At 54.2% G+C, this 19580-nt stretch overlaps 1 protein-coding gene across 3 annotated transcripts in view; it reads right to left on the bottom strand.

Moving 5' to 3' along the window:
- Positions 1-19580, bottom strand: part of LOC133356632 (voltage-dependent calcium channel subunit alpha-2/delta-3-like) — a 148985-nt gene that overhangs the window by 27505 nt on the left and 101900 nt on the right. For all 3 annotated transcript variants that reach the window (XM_061574253.1, XM_061574254.1, XM_061574255.1), the window contains exons 20-30: positions 17330-17391; positions 16594-16661; positions 14945-14990; positions 14701-14798; positions 13900-13993; positions 10873-10968; positions 10072-10193; positions 9530-9610; positions 7507-7568; positions 3050-3064; positions 1835-1879 (exon numbers count right to left, since the gene is read on the bottom strand). In XM_061574253.1, the coding sequence (XP_061430237.1) occupies positions 1835-1879; positions 3050-3064; positions 7507-7568; positions 9530-9610; positions 10072-10193; positions 10873-10968; positions 13900-13993; positions 14701-14798; positions 14945-14990; positions 16594-16661; positions 17330-17391 (789 nt within the window). The remainder of the gene's footprint in view (positions 1-1834; positions 1880-3049; positions 3065-7506; positions 7569-9529; positions 9611-10071; positions 10194-10872; positions 10969-13899; positions 13994-14700; positions 14799-14944; positions 14991-16593; positions 16662-17329; positions 17392-19580) is intronic.

The following is a 19580-nucleotide window of genomic DNA, read 5'->3' as shown; positions in this document are numbered from 1 at the left end:
TCATCAACACCACCAACATCATCAATACCACCACCATCATCACCACCACCAACATCATCAATACCACCAACATCATCAATACCACCACCATCATCAATACCACCACCATCATCAATACCACCACCATCATCAACACCACCACCATCATCAACACCACCACCATCATCAACACCACCACCATCATCAACACCACCACCATCATCATCAACACCAACATCATCAATACCACCAACATCATCAATACCACCAACATCATCAATACCACCACCATCATCAATACCACCACCATCATCAATACCACCACCATCATCAACACCACCACCATCATCAACACCACCAACATCATCAATATCACCAACATCATCAACACCACCAACATCATCAATACCACCAACATCATCAATACCGCCACCATCATTAACACCGCCACCATCATTAACACCACCACCATCATCAACACCACCACCATCATCAACACCACCACCATCATCAACACCACCACCATCATCAACACCACCACCATCATCAACACCACCACCATCATCAACACCACCACCATCATCAACACCACCACCATCATCAATACCGCTACCATCATCAAAACCACTACCATCCTCAACACCACTACCATCATCTATACCGCTACCATCATCAACACCGCTACCATCATCAACACCACCAACATTACCAACACCACCACCATCATCAACACCGCTACCATCATCAATACCACCACCATCATGAATACCGCTACCATCATCAATACCACCAACATCATCAATACCACCACCATCATCAACACCGCTGCCATCATAGACACATCGGTCTGTATCCACAGTCTGGAGCCCCCAGTCAATGGCAGTGCCATCGACTGAATCTCGTTCGTTTGATTGACAGCTGGGGGAGCTCCGCCCCTCCCGGGGGTGACCCCCTGGGGCGGCTGTGGCGCTGCGGGGGAGAGCCTCTGGTCCAGCTCTGTGGACACAGTGGTGAGGGTTGGTGGATTACGTACAGACGTTGTTGTGAAACTCCCTCCCCGTGTGTGGGGGGGGGGGGGGGGTGGTCGAGGGAGAGCCGTTCCCCTGGCTCCACCAGGAGAGGGCGGTACAGCAGAGTGTGTGGACTAATCTCCATCGGTTCCATCTTACTCCCTCCTACCCGGAGCCGTACCCCTGACTCTCCCAGGGAGAAGGCAGTCGGTACCCTGTTCTGTCTACACGGGATAGAGCGTTGCTCCCTCTCTGCCCCCCCCCCTGCCCCGTTCGGCAATCGCAAGGGGCTGTACATTTTACCGGAAGGATTTCTCCACAACTCTCTGGCTGTCGCCTGACGGTGCTGGCTGTTGTTGTAATTACCGGAGAAACGTCACGGTCACTTGAATTGTAAATGCCGTGCAGTGGGTTCACTCCTCTCCGACACACGTGCAGTTAGAGCCGAACTGGTAACGAATCGGCCACGTTTTCATTGACATGACAAACCGCCGTACTGATTGGCTGTGTCGGGTCGCAAGGCGGTGGCGGCTTTAGTGACGCGTTCATATTCACACGACCTACACACACAAACAACCTCGAGTCTGGACTCACCATTCGCCATGCCCCCCACTCAGCCCCCCGCTCTGCCCCCCGCTCTGCCCTCCACTTCGCTCAGCACTGCACTCAACCGCCCACTCAGCCCCCCGTTCAGCGAGGGGCCGCGGGGGCGGGGCGTGGGGGGCTAAGCGGGGGGCTGAGCGGGGGGCTGAGTGGGGTCTAAGTGGGGGGCTGAGCGAGGTGGCGGCCCACGGGTTTGGCCGCACTCTCTCTCTCTCTCACTCTCGTGGCCTCGTGAGCCTCACCTCATCGTCCATGCTGATGGGGCACTTCCCGTCGACCGTGGTGCACTGTGAGGACGATAACGGGGAGGTGGGGGGGGGGGAGTGGGAGGAGGAGAGAGGGGAGGAGGGATTAAACGAAGCGATTCAGCCTGATTCATCATTCAATCAAGCAAAGGTCGAATCAATTAACTAGACAATCAATCGCGTGATCAATTATAGCTATCATCAATTATTGACCAAATCACCAATTCAATCAATTAAAGCATAAATCAATTAACTAGCCAATCAACAATTCAATACATTCAGTAACTCAAATGAACTAGCCAATCAAGTGTTCAATAATTTAATCAATTAAGTGCCAATCCAGTAACTAGCAAATCAATCAATGAAATAATGAACCAATTAACAAGCCGATACAACATTTTAATAGAATAAAGTATGAATCAATGAACTAGCCAATCACTTATTAAATAGTTCAATCGAAGAGCTGATCAATTAACTAATCACAACCATAGTTCATCCATGGAGCAGTGGCTCCCTGGTGCGCGATGCGGTGGGGGTGGTTTTCAGTTGGGTGGTGGGGGCTGGGGGGGCTATCATCGATGATGAGGACGATGATGACGATGATGACGACAACGATGATGACGATGATGACGATGATGACCATGATGATGATGACGACGATGATGATGATGACGACTATTACAACGATGATGACGATGTTGACCATGATGACCATGATGATGAATGATGACGATTACAACGATGATGACGATGATGACTATGACGACAATGATGACGATGACGACAATGATGATGACTATGACAGCGATGGCGACAATGACGAGGATGATGACGATGACAACAATGACGATGATGACATTGACGATGACGACAATGATGAGGATGACAACGATGACGACGATGATGACAATGATGAGGATGACAACGATGATGGCGATGATGACAATGATGAGGATGACAACGATGATGGCGATGATGATGATGACAATGATGAGGATGACAACGATGATGGCGATGACGATGATGATGACAATGATGAGGATGACAACGATGATGGCGATGACGATGATGATGATAATGATGACAACGATGATGGCGATGATGATGATGACAATGATGAGGATGACAACGATGATGGCGATGACGACAATGATGAGGATGACAACGATGATGGCGATGACGATGATGGCGGCAGGCGATGGCGCTACTCACATCGGTGTCGTCACGCTGGGCGCATGCAGAGCAGTGGAGGAGGAGGAGCAATCGACGGCCACACAGCGGAAGGTGGGGGGGTGGTGTGGGGGGTGGTGTGGTGGGTGGTGTGGGGGGTGGTGTGGGGGGGTGAGGCATGCGAGCAGCAGGGGGGGGGGGGAGTGGCAATCATGAGTTGACAGCAAACACAATCGTAAGACACGTCGCGAGATGGAGAGCGCAAAACCAATAATTGTGGGTGGGTAATCTAATCAATAATAGTGGGTGAGAAATCAAATCAGAAATCAAATCAATAATAGCAGGTGGGAAATCAAATCAATAATAGCAGGTGGGAGGTCAAATCAATAATAGCGGGTTGGAGGTCAAATCAATCATATTGGGTGGGAGGTCAAATCAATAATAGCGGGTTGGAGGTCAAATCAATCATATTGGGTGGGAGGTCAAATCAATCATATTGGGTGGGAGGTCAAATCAATCATAGCGGGTTGGAGGTCAAATCAATAATAGCGGGTTGGAGGTCAAATCAATCATATTGGGTGGGAGGTCAAATCAATCATAGCGGGTTGGAGGTCAAATCAATCATAGCGGGTGGGAGGTCAAATCAATAATAGCGGGTTGGAGGTCAAATAAATCATATTGGGTGGGAGGTCAAATCAATCATATTGGGTGGGAGGTCAAATCAATCATAGCGGGTTGGAGGTCAAATCAATCATAGCGGGTGGGAGGTCAAATCAATCATAGCGGGTTGGAGGTCAAATCAATAATAGCGGGTTGGAGGTCAAATCAATCATATTGGGTGGGAGGTCAAATTAATCATAGCAGGTTGGAGGTCAAATCAATCATATTGGGTGGGAGGTCAAATCAATAATAGCAGGTTGGAGGTCAAATCAATCATATTGGGTGGGAGGTCAAATCAATCATAGCGGGTTGGAGAAATAAATCAGAAATAAAATAAAAGCGCTGGGGGTGGTTTGATGCCGTGGTGACTTGGCTCGAGCAGGCCGCCCTGGTCAGGGTTGCGATTTCCGCATGGAAAATGCGGAAGGAGGGTTCAAATTTTCCCGCATTTTTGCTAAAGTCAACCGCAAACGGTGGAAAGACTACTCCTATGACCGCGCGCTTTTAACAACACGTTAATGCGTTCTATTGGAAAGGATACATCATGTACATGTGCTCGTAATCACGGCTCCGCATTTGAATAAAGTATGTGGTTCTTGTGCGGAAATGCGGAAATCATATATTCATTCCAATCAGTAACTCAAAGCCCTACGTGATGCTGGGCCTTGCATGTATCCTTTCCAATAGAACGCATTAACGTGTTGTTAAAAGCGCGCGGTCATAGGAGTAGTCTTTCCACCGTTTGCGGTTGACTTTAGCAAAAATGCGGGAAAATTTGAACCCTCCTTCCGCATTTTCCATGCGGAAATCGCAACCCTGGCCCTGGTCACCACTGCGGCGCCTGTGCCCCAGCGGCCGCGCTGCCACGCGCCGGCTACTCGGCTGCGTGGCGCAAGCCCAAGATCTCCCCACCCCCGCGACTTCGCTCGCAAGAGGAGTAGGCCAAAGTTCGGAAAAGTTCCACGGCTAATTTCTCAATTGGGATTATACACACAGCAGCAGCAGCAATCGTCGCCCCTTCACTACCCGCAGCAGACTGGTGCTAGTGCACAGCGTGACAATTTAATTAGTGTTGGCTGCGTCGGGTGGTGGAGGGCAATCCGACTCCAAGTTCCGTTTGAAAGCCAAGCCGCTCGTCTTGAGGCGCAGACCGTGCATCTGCGTCCGATGCCCGGCGAGTGGCGGTGCAACGGTTGGGGCCCTGCCAGAGAACCCCCATCCCCCCCTCCCGAGTTCGACTCCCGTCGGTGGCGACTCTTTCTGAACCAGCCCAGGGCCAGTCGCCCCCTCGGTCGACCTCAGCCTCCGACATCCGTCCCACTGCTGCCGGTGTGTGTGTACCCGTTAGCATTGGGGAGGCAACGGCCCCCCGGGTGCGGGGTTTTCCCACGGCCGCACCACCTCCTTTGCGAGCCGTCCCGGCCTTAACCGGGGTGCTGGTGGCCAGCGGCACTTGCCCCTTCCAGATGTAGCGCTGTAAATGGGCTACGTGAACTTACCTGCAGTAGCAGACAGGGCTCATCAAGGGCAGTAACTTGGACCACCATGAGGGTCGCTACATTCCCCAGCCCCAAAGCGGGAGGGGGGGGGGCTGCGGGGTGTTCTAGGATCCCCCGAGACCCTCCCTGGAACTCGCTGGAAGGGAGGCGTGGCCAGGGGCTGACACACCTGGGGAGGTGTACTAAAGTCGGACCTCTGGACGAGTCCGGGGCCAGTCCGAAGACTTAAGCCAGAAGACCAGCTAGCCTAGGACCCTGGGAACCCCCAGACCCGCTGCCCTTCTAAGGGCCGGGACCGTGTGGGCCAGTGGTCGGGACCCGGGGTCGTACCTCCCCAGGTAGCGGGTAAAGGGGCCGTTACCCCCTTTGTGTTAAGACTGTTACTGTCATTGTAAATAAACGCGTTGCCTCTACAAGTCGTCTCCACTCTCCTTGAACCCACTACACAGGTGGCAGAACCAAAGAATAAGGTGAAAAGCACTTCGGATGGGGTGAGTATAGTTTAACACGGAGGCTTTCACAACCAAAATCATCCATAATACAGCGTTTTTTTAGGTTAGATCACGTAAATATATAAACGTGATGAAACGTCGTACTCAGATTATAAATGTTGTGGCTTGGCTCTCCAACACACCGGTTAGTGCTGTACTAGTGTGGTGGTCAAGGTTGACACAGGTTACACAACCTAGGAGAGGGGTACATACCGATCTGGACTGGTCCGGACCGGTCGGGCAAAGAGGCGGTTGGAACCGCTCTGAGGGGAGGGGGCTGGCGAGGGCCGGGGCCCCGAGACAGCCCCGCCCCTCAGAGAAGGGATATATAAGACGGCTCCCGGAGAGCGGGAGCCAGTCCATCTCATCTGAAGCTGAAGGAAGGAGCCGCCGGAGATCCTGGACCCCAAGCCCCGAGGATGCCGCCGAGCCGGGACTGAGTGGGCTAAGGGTGGGGTGTTAAGCTTCCCTAGGCTAAGGAGCCGTAGGGCAGAGAAGGAGAGTAGTCAGAATAGATCGGAGGCTGTACCTCCCTAGGTTGTGTGGTTAGGCTATTCCCCCGTGCGTCAGAATGTCTAGCTGTTATTGAAATAAAAGCGTGTGGCCTCTAAAGAAGTCTCCGTCTCCTTCAAGATACTACACTAGTATACTACACTATACACTACACTATACACTAGTGCTGTACTAGTGACGAATTGGCACGTTCTGTTTACGTGACAACCCTTACTAGTTGGCTGTGTCGGGTGGTGGCGGGTTGAACGACACATTTATATATTCACTCGATCTAACCCAAAAAAACCTCTGTTATGGGGTAAGTAGAGCTTGACTTGACGGTTTATTCGCAATTAATGTGCAAACACGTAGCGACCGCACGTGTCGTAGCGACAGCACGTGTCGTAGCGACAACACGTGTCGTAGCGACAACACGTGTCGTAGCGACCGCACGTGTCGTAGCGACCGCACGTGTCGTAGCGACAACACGTGTCGTAGCGACCGCACGTGTCGTAGCGACAACACGTGTCGAGGCATCACGGCAGAGTGCGCCCCGAGCTCTCTCTCGGGCCCCTCATATATCCTCTCGACTCCCTTTCTAGCTGGTGCTGCTCTCTCCTCCAATCCCCCAACGACTATCAATCTTCCCGCCTCTTCACTTTGCGCCAATCTGATGTGAATGCATCATTAGACCTCCCTTGCCAGTACAAAAATATAATAATAGGGCTTTCCCCTTTTTTCTGGCAACAAAACTGAAACCTTTTTTACAAGGAATCACGTGTGCATTAACCACAATACTTGTGGTCAAAATGCAAACAAAAAACACAAGCATTGTGGTTAATGCAGTAACATGATTCCTTGTAAAAAGGTTTCAGTTATTACTACATCACATTTGAATGCTCCGATGCCCTCCAATCAAATCGTCGTGCTGGCGTGGCCGAGCGAGTCGGCTGTCGACGGGCTCTGCGGCCGTGAAGTCGTGAGGACTTCTGGCGGGTTACCCCCCCACACACAGACACACACACACAGACACACACAGACACGCACACACAGACACACACACAATGACACACACACAATGACACACACACAGACACACACATACACTGACACACACAGACACACACACAGACACACACACAGACACACACACACACACAGATACACACACACACTGACACACACAGACATACACACACACAGAGACACACAGAGACACACAGACACACAGACCCCCCCCCACACACACAGACACACACAGAGACGTAGGGTTGACCGCCAGGCCTAACGCTTACACAAGCAATGTGAGGCCGACACCGGGAGGGGAGATCTCTTTGTCATTGTCGCAGGCACCAACCTGTTTTGTCGCCGTCCAGAATTTCTGCTGGAAATAGTCGAGCTTCATCTGTATCCCAACCACTGACACGACGTCAACAACATAACAATCAAACAACAACAACAATCAAACAACAACAATCAAACAAAAACCCACATTGACACCACGCACTCGAAGTTACCGACGTCCATCGCCAACACCGGCACCATCGCCGCCGTCGTCAGCAGCAGCAGCTGCCGTGCTCAATCCACTGCTTGGTCAAGCCCCCCAACCCCCAACTCCCCTCCCCCGAGAAGACTACTCGCTTCTATCATACATTAGTGTCATCGTCCATGCTCAATCCACTGCTGGGTCAAGCCCCCCAACCCCCAACTCCCCTCCCCCGAGAAGACTACTCGCTTCTATCATACATTAGCGTCATCGTCCATGCTCAATCCACTGCTGGGTGAAGGCTCCTCCCTCAAGCTGCCACCGCCGCCTCAGCCACACGGTCTCACAATGGGACCACCCATCGATGCTCCGCCTAAAATAGGCTTTACACTTCTAGTCAATATAGCGATAGGTTCTCATTTAAAGCTTTCGTGACTGCAGGGATTCATATGCTTGGTTCTTTCGGTAAAGGCACGTAGAAGGGAAATATTAAAATAATTAAAATATAAAACAATAAAATTCTCACGACGTTTCGACTGCAACACAAGCAATCGTCATCAGGTTACTTTACCGAAAAAACCAAGAATAAGAACGATAGGTGTTTATTATGCTCAAATGCCAAATATATGCCTATTATAAGCCATCATCAAGTCTGCATTAACCACACAGAACGGTGGCAAAACGCGCTCTGGTAATATACGCGTTGGCCTCATCTCACTGGCGTCAGAACGCCAAGAGACGAACATGACAAGGGCAACGCAAGCATCTCCGGGTCGCTCGCCATGGCGTCTCATCCATCGAGGGCCGCCCGTTATCTACGTCCACGCATCACTGCGGGACTCGCTAACAGCCTCGCCCGTGGCTGAGTCGAGGAGGGGGGGGGAGTCACGCCCGCACCACCGCCACTTCGTCCATCGTTCACTCCTCATCGAGCGACACGGGGAAACCCCCACCGGCTTCCACGAACATTCGATCGCAGCGCCTCTCATCCCTCAGAGAGATTTACCTCCCTCCACTCCCTCCTCCACTGGCTTCCCACCATCACCAGCAGGGTCAGCTACATCATCTCCTGCCTCCACTCCCACCTCCACTCGCTTCCCACCATCACCAGCAGGGTCAGCTACATCATCCCCTGCCTCCACTCCCTCCTCCACTGGCTTCCCACCATCACCAGCAGGGTCAGCTACATCATCTCCTGCCTCCACTCCCTCCTCCACTGGCTTCCCACCATCACCAGCAGGGTCAGCTACATCATCTCCTGCCTCCACTCCCACCTCCACTCGCTTCCCACCATCACCAGCAGGGTCAGCTACATCATCCCCTGCCTCCACTCCCTCCTCCACTGGCTTCCCACCATCACCAGCAGGGTCAGCTACATCATCTCCTGCCTCCACTCCCTCCTCCACTGGCTTCCCACCATCACCAGCAGGGTCAGCTACAAGATCTCCTGCCTCCACTCCCTCCTCCACTGGCTTCCCACCATCACCAGCAGGGTCAGCTACAAGATCTCCTGCCTCCACTCCCTCCTCCACTGGCTTCCCACCATCACCAGCAGGGTCAGCTACAAGATCTCCTGCCTCCACTCCCTCCTCCACTGGCTTCCCTCCATCACCAGCAGGGCCAGCTACAAGATCTCCTGCCTCCACTCCCACCTCCACTCGCTTCCCACCATCACCAGCAGGGTCAGCTACAACATCTTCTGCCTCCACTCTCTCCTCCACTGGCTTCTCTACATCACCAGCAGGGCCAGCTACAACATCTCCTGCCTCCACTCCCTCATCAACTGGCTTGCCTCCACCGCCACTGTTTGTGATTGTGTGGTGGTGTGGTCATGGCGCGGTGGAGATGGCGTGGTGGTGTTTGTAAGGTGGTGCTGGTGCAGTGCTGGTATCACCGGCGGCTGTGGCCGTGCGCCGGTTTGCCGACACGGTGATCGCTGTGCTGGCAGTCACCGCCGTGCTCCTGTTGGTGGTGCCTGGGGGGAAGGGGGAGGGGGGTTACTGCAGAGAGCAGATGGTTCTTACATGGCTGGTGGTGGTGGTAGTTGTTGTGGTGTTGGTAGCGGTTGCAGTGGTAGTGGCGGTGGTGGTTGTGGTGGTGTGGATGGTGGTTGTGGTGTTGGCGGTTGTGGCTGTGACGGTGGTGGTGGCTGTGTTGGTGCTGCTGGCGGTGGCGGCAGTGGCTGTGGTGGTGGTCGCGGTGATGTCAGTGGTGGCGGTGGTGGTGGCGGTGGTGGTGGCGGTGGTGATTGTGGTGGTCGTGGTGGTGGCGGCGGTGGTTGTGGAGGTGGTTGTGGTGGTGGAGATGGTGACAGTGGCGGCGGTGGTGGCAGTGGTGGTGGCGGTGGTGGCTGTGATGGGGTGGTGGTGGCTGTGGTGGTGCTGCTGGCGGTGGTATTGGTGGTGGTGGTGGCAGCGGTGGTGGTGGCGCTCCCACCGGCCTTGAAGGGCACCGAGTAGATGAAGTTGCCAGGCGGCAGGGCGCTGGCACGCCGGAACCACAGGGGGAACCGCTCCACCGTGAAGAGGGTGTCCTTCTGGTCATCCGTCAGGAAATCTCTTGAGCAGAGACAACACCACCACGTCCGCACAGTCCAGCCACACCACCACGTCCGCACAGCCAGCCACACCACCATGCCCGCACAGCCAGCCCCACCACGACAACTGCACATCCAGCCACACCACCACGCCCGCACAGCAAGCCACACCACCACGCCCGCACAGGCCAGCCCCACCACGACACTAGCACAGCCAGCCACACCACGACACCCGCACAGTCAACCGCACCGCGACACAGGCTAGGCTCGGGTGCCAAGATGTTAACTACTTCACCTGGTATGCAGGAGGTCATGGGTTCGATCCCGACCCTCATGCCTGCTGTCTGTCTCTCTCTCCCTGTGGCCGCGTGGATTTTTCTCCAGGTCCCTCCGGTTTTTCCCCTCCCACATTTAGAACCCACATTTAGAACCCACATTTAGAACCCACATTTAGAGCGAGCCGCCACTCTGTTGGGCTGCGCTCGTTTGCGACAGCCAGCGGCTCTCGTAGTGAGAAAGAGGCGACGTAGCTCAGCTGGCTACCGGACTTGAGATGACAAAGGGTCGTTTAGAAGTTCCAGGTTAGGCCGTGTCAGCAGAAGAAAGGGACAAACGCGCGCCACGAGGTCCCCACGCCGGCGCCGCGCGCGCACGCCAGGGGGTTCATCGCAGGGTGCGGCCGGCGCGGGTTTGGCCTCAACCTGTCGGTGATCTTCTCCGATCCCAGGAACTCGGCTTTCCTCAGGAGCCCCGACCGAGTCCCAAGGAAGGCCTGCTCGACGCCCAGCTCCAGGTTCCTGCGCGCGGCAGCATCCAAAGGCAGAAGCCACCACGCACACGGCGGCGAGGTTCGGTTGAGGGATGGGTGAGGGATGGGTGAGGGATGGGTGAGGGATGGATTAGGGTTGGGTTAAGGATGGGTGAGGGATGGGTGAGGGATGGGTTAGGGTTGGGTTAGGGATGGCTTAGGGTTGGGTTAAGGATGGGTGAGGGATGGGTTAGGGTTGGGTTAAGGATGGGTGAGGGATGGGTTAGGGTTGGGTTAAGGATGGGTGAGGGATGGGTGAGGGATGGGTTAGGGTTGGGTTAAGGATGGGTGAGGGATGGGTGAGAGATGGGTTAGGGTTGGGTTAGGGATGGATTAGGGTTGGGTTAAGGATGGGTGAGGGATGGGTGAGGGATGGGTTAGGGTTGGGTTAGGGATGGATTAGGGTTGGGTTAAGGATGGGTGAGGGATGGGTGAGGGATGGGTTAGGGTTGGGTTAAGGATGGGTGAGGGATGGGTGAGGGATGGGTTAGGGTTGGGTTAAGGATGGGTGAGGGATGGGTGAGGGATGGGTTAGGGATGGGTGAGGGATGGGTTAAGGATGGGTGAGGGATGGGTGAGGGATGGGTTAGGGTTGGGTTAAGGATGGGTGAGGGATGGGTGAGGGATGGGTGAGGGATGGGTTAGGGATGGGTTGGGGTTAGGGTTGGGGTTAGGGATGGGTTAGGTATTCTTAGGTTTTTTCGGTAAAGTCACGTAGGTAAAACATCAAAATTAATAAAAATAAATAAAATAAAACAAAAATCACGACGTTTCGGAGAGGCAACACAAGTCTCCGTCATCAGGTGGGACCGTCACAGCCGGATTAGCTGCATCAAGTGAGGCAATGATTCAAGATGTAATCCCTTAAAAAGCAAGTTGAGGGGGAGGAGAGGGGGGGGGGAGCTAATCAGAATGTGGTAGCCAATGAATGGAACATATCGGGAGGGAGGGGGGCGGGGCCAAAGAATGCACGACGGCCGTCGTGCATTCTTTGGCCCCGCCCCTTCTCCCCCTCCCGATGCGTTGTACAGCAGCAACCGCGTCCATGCCGTCGTGCATTCTTTTGGCCCCGCCCCCCCTTCCCTGTCCCGATGCGTTGTACGTTGGCACTCCGTGCCGTCTTTGAGCCCCGCCCCCCCTCCCTACCGATACGTTCCATTCATTGGCTACCACATTCTGATGAGCTCCCCCCCCCCTCTCCTCCCCCTCAACTTGCTTTTTAAGGGATTACATCTTGAATCATTGCCTCACTTGATGCAGCTAATCCGGCTGTGACGGTCCCACCTGATGACGGAGACTTGTGTTGCCTCCGAAACGTCGAGATTTTTGTTTTATTTTATTTATTTTTTATTAATTTTGATGTTTTACCTACGTGACTTTACCGAAAAAACCTAAGAATATGAATCCTTGCAGTCACGAAAGCTTCAAATCTAGGATGGATTAGGGTTAAGGTTAGGGTTAGGGTTGGGTTAGGGTTGGGTTAGGGTTGGGTTAGGGTTGAGGTTAGGGATGGGTTAAGGATGGGTTACGGTTGGGGTTGGGGTTAGGGATGGGTTAGGGTTGGGTTAGGGTTGGGGTTGGGGTTAGGGATGGGTTAGGGTTGGGTTAGGGTTGGGGTTGGGGTTGGGTTAGGGTTGGGGTTGGGGTTAGGGTTGGGTTAGGGTTGGGGTTAGGGATGGGTTAGGGTTGGGGTTAGGGTTAGGGATGGGTTAGGCTTGGGGTTGGGGTGAGGGTTGGGTTAGGGTTGGGTTAGGGTTGGGGTTGGGGTTAGGGATGGGTTAGGGATAGGTTAGGGTTGGGTTAGGGTTGGGGTTGGGGTTAGGGATGGGTTGGGGTTGGGGTGAGGTTAGGGTTGGGGTGAGGGATGGGTTAGGGTTGGGTTAGGTTTGGGGTAGGGGTTAGGGATGAGTTAGGGTTGGGTTAGGGTTGGGGTTAGGTTAGGGTTGGGGTTGGGGTTAGGGATGGGTTAGGGTTGGGTTAGGGATGGGTTAGGGTTGGGTTTGAGGTTAGGGATGGGTTAGGGTTGGGGTTAGGGATGGGTTAGGGTTGGGGTTAGGTTAGGGTTGGGGTTGAGGTTAGGGATGGGTTAGGGTTGGGTTAGGGGTTAGGGATGGGTTAGGGTTGGGGTTGAGGTTAGGGATGGGTTAGGGTTGGGGTTAGGGATGGGTTAGGGTTGGGGTTGGGGTTAGGGATGGGTTAGGGTTGGGTTAGGGTTGGGTTAGGGTTGGGGTTAGGGTTGGGGTTGGGGTTGGGGTTAGGGATGGGTTAGGGATGGGTTAGGGTTGGGTTAGGGTTGGGGTAGGGTTGGGTTAGGGATGGGGTAGGGTTGGGTTAGGGTTGGGGTTAGGGATGGGGTAGGTTTGGGTTAGGGTTGGGGTTGGGGTTAGGGATGGGGTAGGGTTGGGTTAGGGTCGAGTTATGGTTGAAGTTGGGTTAGGGGCTGAATGAGGGAAGGGTTGGGTTGGGTTAAGATTAGGTTTGGGTTTGGATTGGGCTAAGGTTAGGTTAGAGTTGGGTTTAGTTAGAGCTGGCATTAAGGTTATGTTTAGGGTTGGTTTAGGTATAGTGTTAGGGCTGGGCTGGGTTGGGGTTAGGGTTTAGGTTTGGTTAGGGCTAGGTTGGGGTTAGAGTTGGGTTAGAGTTAGGTTTGGGTTAGGGCTGGCGTTAAGGTTATGGTTAGAGTTGGATTGGGGTTAAGATTGGATTAGTACTGGGTTAGGGTTAGGTTAAGATTAGGTTTGGATTAGGGTCCTGTTAAGGTTATGTTTAGGGTTGGGTTGGGGTTAGGGTTGGGTTAGGGAAAACGTTCGGGCTGTGTTGGGGTTGAGGCTCGGGATAGGGTTGGGTTAGGGCTACGGTTAGAGTTGGTGGCTCTGTTGGGGCCGGCGTTCATCCCGGCGGGTGTGCGAGTGGCGCTCACTGGGACTTGTTGAGCATGAGGTTGGTCCAGTAGGCCTCCAGCGGGGCCGACACCACCGCGTCGAACATCACCTGGCGGATCAGCTCGTTGTTGCCTGCCCAGTGGGGGGGAGGAGGGGCATGCATCAGGCGAGGAGGTAGGCTCCCGGCCGGCCGCTAGGCGGAGACAAATACAATTACAGGGACGACGACGATAATGATGAAGATGACGACTAAACGCAAACGGTAACACGGAAACGTGGACGGAGAAGTTGCACAGAGAAGCATGGAAAGACGATGATGAGTGAGTGGGTGTACATGGGTGAGTGTGTGGAGGAGGCTTGTGGAGGACACTGCTACTGGCCAGCTGGAGGCAGTCGCCCTCTAGCAACAACACAGGGCAGAGGAGCGACGCTCACAACAACGGGCGGAGCGCCGGGCAGAAAAAACACAGTGAGGTGGCTCAGCAGGGGGCACAGGTGGTACATCTGAGTCATCTCAGTCAGTCAACCCATGCCACCTGGATCTGTTCCATGACCTCCTGCCAGCGAGGCTTCGACACTTCACGTGGCCTCAAAGTGCACCTGGCCTGGCACGAGAGGCGTGGAGACATTGCCGTCACTTAGTGGTGAATGGCGGCTGTTGCTGTTGTTTTTGAGCGGAGTTTGAATTTTGTTTCTGTAATCAAAGAATGCTTTATGTCGTCTGCCAGCCGAGTCGCCCCTCGTAAAAAAGCTCTCAGTGGGGAATACACTCCTGATTTTGATCCAGCAGCAGTGGGTAGACCACGGCCGATGATGATGATGATGATGCGAGTACTCACATCGGAGTCCGAGCTTCTCCCCGGACAGGTATCTCTGCACCGACTCCAGCTGGGACACCTTGTGCAGGTGTGGATCCTCTTCCGTGTGGCAGTAAGTCCTTGCACAAAGACAAATATCCCCTGTGTAGCCTTAACACCCACCCACACACACGCAACATCGCTCCACCCTCCCCGCCGCGAACAGCCGGCAAGGACCGCCGCCGGCCAACGGGTTGCTTGAGACTCAAGCGTGCAGGGGACTCACCACTCGTTGGAGAGCATCACGTCAGGGTGGGCCAGGTCCTCCAGCGCTGCGAGGCACCGGCACGTCCAGCCGGGGGTGAAGGAGAAAGAGAGACACAGAGAGTGAGGGGGTCGAGGGGGATCGAGGGGGTCGAGTCTCGCACTCAACGGCAGACGCTCGGAACGAACGCCTGGCGGGCTCGCGGCTCCGGCAGTCTCGCCGCTGCCACCGGAGCGAGAGGGAGAGAGACCTCGGAGTAGAGCCGAGGTCCGGGCGGCTGGTGAACTGCTCACTCGCTCGCCCAGTCACTCATTCACATAGCCACTCGCTCATCCAATCACTCGCTCGCCCAGTCACTCGCTCATCCAGTCCCTCGATCACACAGTCACTCGATCACGCAGTCACTCGCTCATCCAGTCACTCACACACGTAGCCACTCGCTCATCCAGTCACTCGATCACGCAGTCACTCGCTCATCCAGTCACTCACACACGTAGCCACTCGCTCATCCAGTCACTCGATCACGCAGTCACTCGCTCATCCAGTCATTCACACACGTAGCCACTCGCTCATCCAGTCACTCGATCACGCAGTCACTCGCTCACCCAGTCACTCACACACGTAGCCACTCGCTCATCCAGTCACTCGATCACGAAGTCACTCGCTCATCCAGTCACTCACACACGTAGCCACTCGCTCATCCAGTCACTCGATCACGCAGTCACTCGCTCATCCAGTCATTCACACACGTAGCCACTCGCTCATCCAGTCACTCGATCACGCAGTCACTCGCTCATCCAGTCACTCACACACGTAGCCACTCGCTCATCCAGTCACTTGATCACGCAGTCACTCGCTCATCCAGTCACTTGATCACGCAGTCACTCGCTTGCCCAGTCACTCGCTCATCTAGTCACTCACACACGTAGCCACTCGCTCATCCAGTCACTTGATCACGCAGTCACTCATGCATGCAGTCCCTCGCTCACGCAGTCACTCGCTCGCCCAGTCACTCGCTCATCTAGTCACTCACACACGTAGCCACTCGCTCATCCAATCACTCGATCACGCAGTCACTCGTGCATGCAGTCACACACGCACTCACTCACTCGATCACGCAGTCACTCGCTCACCCAGTCACTCGCTCACCCAGTCACTCGCTCACCCAGTCACTCACACACGTAGCCACTCGCTCATCCAGTCACTCGCTCACGCAGTCACTCGTGAATGCAGTCACTCACTTACTCACGCACTCACTTACGCACTCACGCATTCACTCATGCAGTAATTCGCTCGCTCAATCCCTCACTCACGCAGTCACTCACTAACTCAGTCACTCACTCATGTAGTCACTCCTGCAGTCACTCACTCGCTCGCTCACTCACTCACTCACTCACTCGCCCAGTCACTCACTCACGCAGTCACTCATTCACCCAGTCACTCACGCAGTCACTCACTCACTCACTCACGCAGTCACTTACTCACTCACCCAATCATTCGCTCACCCAGTCAGTAACTCACTCACGCAGCCACTCACCCCCGTGTCTCAGTGTCCCGTGTCCCCATGTCCCAGTGTCCCAGTGTCCCGTGTCCCCGTGTCCCAGTGTCCCGTGTCCCCGTGTCCCAGTGTCCCAGTGCCCGATGTCCCAGTGTCCCAGTCCCCCGTCCACCTTCGGCCAGGGAGACGTTGGCGCTGAAGATGAACTTCCCATAGGAGCCACCCAGGACGATTCCAAGGCTGAGTGAGACACAACGGGGACGAGTGGAGATGTGGGGACAGAGACGGAGGCCGTGGGACGTCCGTGATTGCCGTGCCATGCGAAGAGAGACGGGCAGAGAACGAGGAGCACACGGAGCAGAGAACACACGTGGGGTCGTGACGTCATCACCACACTGATCTCCAACCAGCAGTGGATAGACCACGGCGATGATGACGATGACAAAGAGAAGGGAGCGAGGGCCACTGATCGCGGAGTGGCGAAGAAAAAGCGACGGAAGGCGGCCGCGAGGGTCGTGCGCAGCGGAGACGGAGCGGCGACGAGAGGCGGCGTGGCGGGGCCGCCCTGCCGGGCAGATCGCCATGGGAGGAGGAGGACAAGAGGAGGAGGCGGCGGCCACGGCGGTGGCGGCAGAGCGGGGAGGAGGGCGACAGCCGGCGGTGGTGTGACCGCGGCTGGTGATGATGATGATGACGGTGGTGGTGATGATGGTGGTGATGATGACGGTGATGATGATGACGGTGATGATGATGACGGTGATGATGACGATGACGATGATAACGATGATGACAGTGACGATGATGACGGTGACGATCAAGATGATGACGGTAACGATGACGATGCCAGTGGTGGTAATGGTGACGACGGTGGTGGTGGTGGTGGTGGCGATGGTGGTGGTGGTACTCACCTGAAGGGCGTGTTCTTGATATCCGTGTAGTAGAATTCCTTGGTCAGCGGCAAAATCCTTTCCTGTGTTGGAGGAGGAACGGACAAATGGATAATAAACAACAATAGGAAGGGACACACGGGTAACAAACAACAACAGCAACAACAACAGCAACAACAGCAACAACAACAACAACAACAACCAGAGTCCAGGAGGAGAACTTGTGCAGAGCAGCGCCGCCCAGCGTGGGAACCATGAAGCAACAACAAAGACAAAGATCCCTCGGATAGCTTTGACAGACTGCTGGGGCAAGTGCTGCTCGCTAGCGGTAACAGCACCTATGAAAGCCGCCTCGGCACACGAGGGGGGTGGGTGGCCATCACCACTCCCGGCCGCCTTTATCTTCCCAGTGGCGATGTTTACTACGCACAGCGCACCGTGCGCGCACCGTCCACTCCGGGCCACGGCGCGGCTGCTCCTGACCCGCCCTGCCATGGCGAGAAACTAAACTAAAAACTAGGAACATCTTCATTTTACCAGGTAAGTCCCACTGAGCTCGGCACAGCTCTGTTTTCAGAAGCCACCTGGCCTATCGCAAATGGGAGCTCTGTGAAGTGGCTGATCATCATCATCGTCATCACGTGGACATTTATAGCAGCCAAATACACTAAATGCGTGGTGATGTTTATTCTAAATGCGGAGGGGAAAACCGGAGGACCCGGAGAAAAATCTACGCAACCATAGGGAGAAAGTGACAACGTAAACTCCAAATGTACAGCAGGCATCAGGGTCAGGATTGAACCCACGAGCTCCTGCACACCGAGCGAGAGAGCTAACATCTCCGAGCAAAGGAAGCGAGATGTTAACCGGCTCGCTCGGAGCTGTTCAGCGAAACATTCGAGCGGATGGGACTGTAGTAATTATCATCATCATCCTCCTCCTTCTTATATTCTAATCTTAAACAAATTCAAGTGGCGACAATCGGTTTAAGCCGCATCGGTTCACGTTCCATCGTCCAAACGCCGTTGGCAAATCGGAGACATCGTTGCGTGGCAACCCATTGACCCTCTCATTCCATGCCCACACTGCAGAGCGTAGCGTCCACCTCCACACCACCCCCTCCATCATCCACCTCATCCACCTCCACACCCCCCCCTCCATCATCCACCTCCACCTCCACACCACCCCCCTCCATCATCCACCTCCACACCACCCCCCTCCATCATCCACCTCCACACCACCCCCTCCATCATCCACCTCCACACCACCCCCTCCATCATCCACCTCCTCCCCCCTTAATCCTCCACCTCCACGCTACCCCCTCCCACCACCCTCATCCACCTCCACGCCACCCCCTTCGTTAAACCCGCCACCACGAGCCAACGCAGCCAATGAGTGAGGTTTGTGTCGCGTAAACAAAACATGGCCAATTCGTTCCTAGTACAGCAGCACACCGCTTGTGTGTTGCAGAGTTACACAATCTCACCCAAGAAACCTCTTATGAACTATACAGTGTTAAACTGACTGTTAAACTGACTCACCAATGTTAATAGTTACACACCTATGGCAATATAAGTGTCTATTACGTACCTTATATCATTGTTTTATGTAATACATTACTTGCATTTGTGTGTAAATATATATTGTACTTACTTTATTATTTAGCACGGGGACTCCTCTATTTACAAACAATCGACTTACGAACTTCCAGAGATACGAACAAACCTGGTCCTTGTGTCCAGTTGCCTGTTCGGACCGAGAATCGCAAGTTCAACCACCGTACAACAGATGGCGGTGGTGGCATCAACATCTACAGAACGTGAAGAACCAGTGGCATCTACATCTACAGAACGTGAAGAACCAGTGGCATCTGCATCTACAGAACGTGAAGAACCAGTGGCATCTACATCTACAGAACGTGAAGAACCAGTGGCATCTGCATCTACAGAACGTGAAGAACCAGTGGCATCTACATCTACAGAACGTGAAGAACCAGTGGCATCTACATCTACAGAACGTGAAGAACCAGTGGCATCTACATCTACAGAACGTGAAGAACCAGTGGCATCTACATCTACAGAACGTGAAGAACCAGTGGCATCTGCATCTACAGAACGTGAAGAACCAGTGGCATCTACATCTACAGAACGTGAAGAACCAGTGGCATCTACATCTACAGAACGTGAAGAACCAGTGGCATCTACATCTACAGAACGTGAAGAACCAGTGGCATCTACATCTGCAGAACGTGAAGAACCAGTGGCATCTACAT

This window comes from Lethenteron reissneri, chromosome 55, assembly GCF_015708825.2.
Source record: "Lethenteron reissneri isolate LAM-NWPU_2019-01 chromosome 55, ASM1570882v1, whole genome shotgun sequence".
Taxonomy (NCBI): Eukaryota; Metazoa; Chordata; class Hyperoartia; order Petromyzontiformes; family Petromyzontidae; genus Lethenteron; species Lethenteron reissneri.
This window is presented reverse-complemented; position numbering and strand designations above follow the sequence as displayed.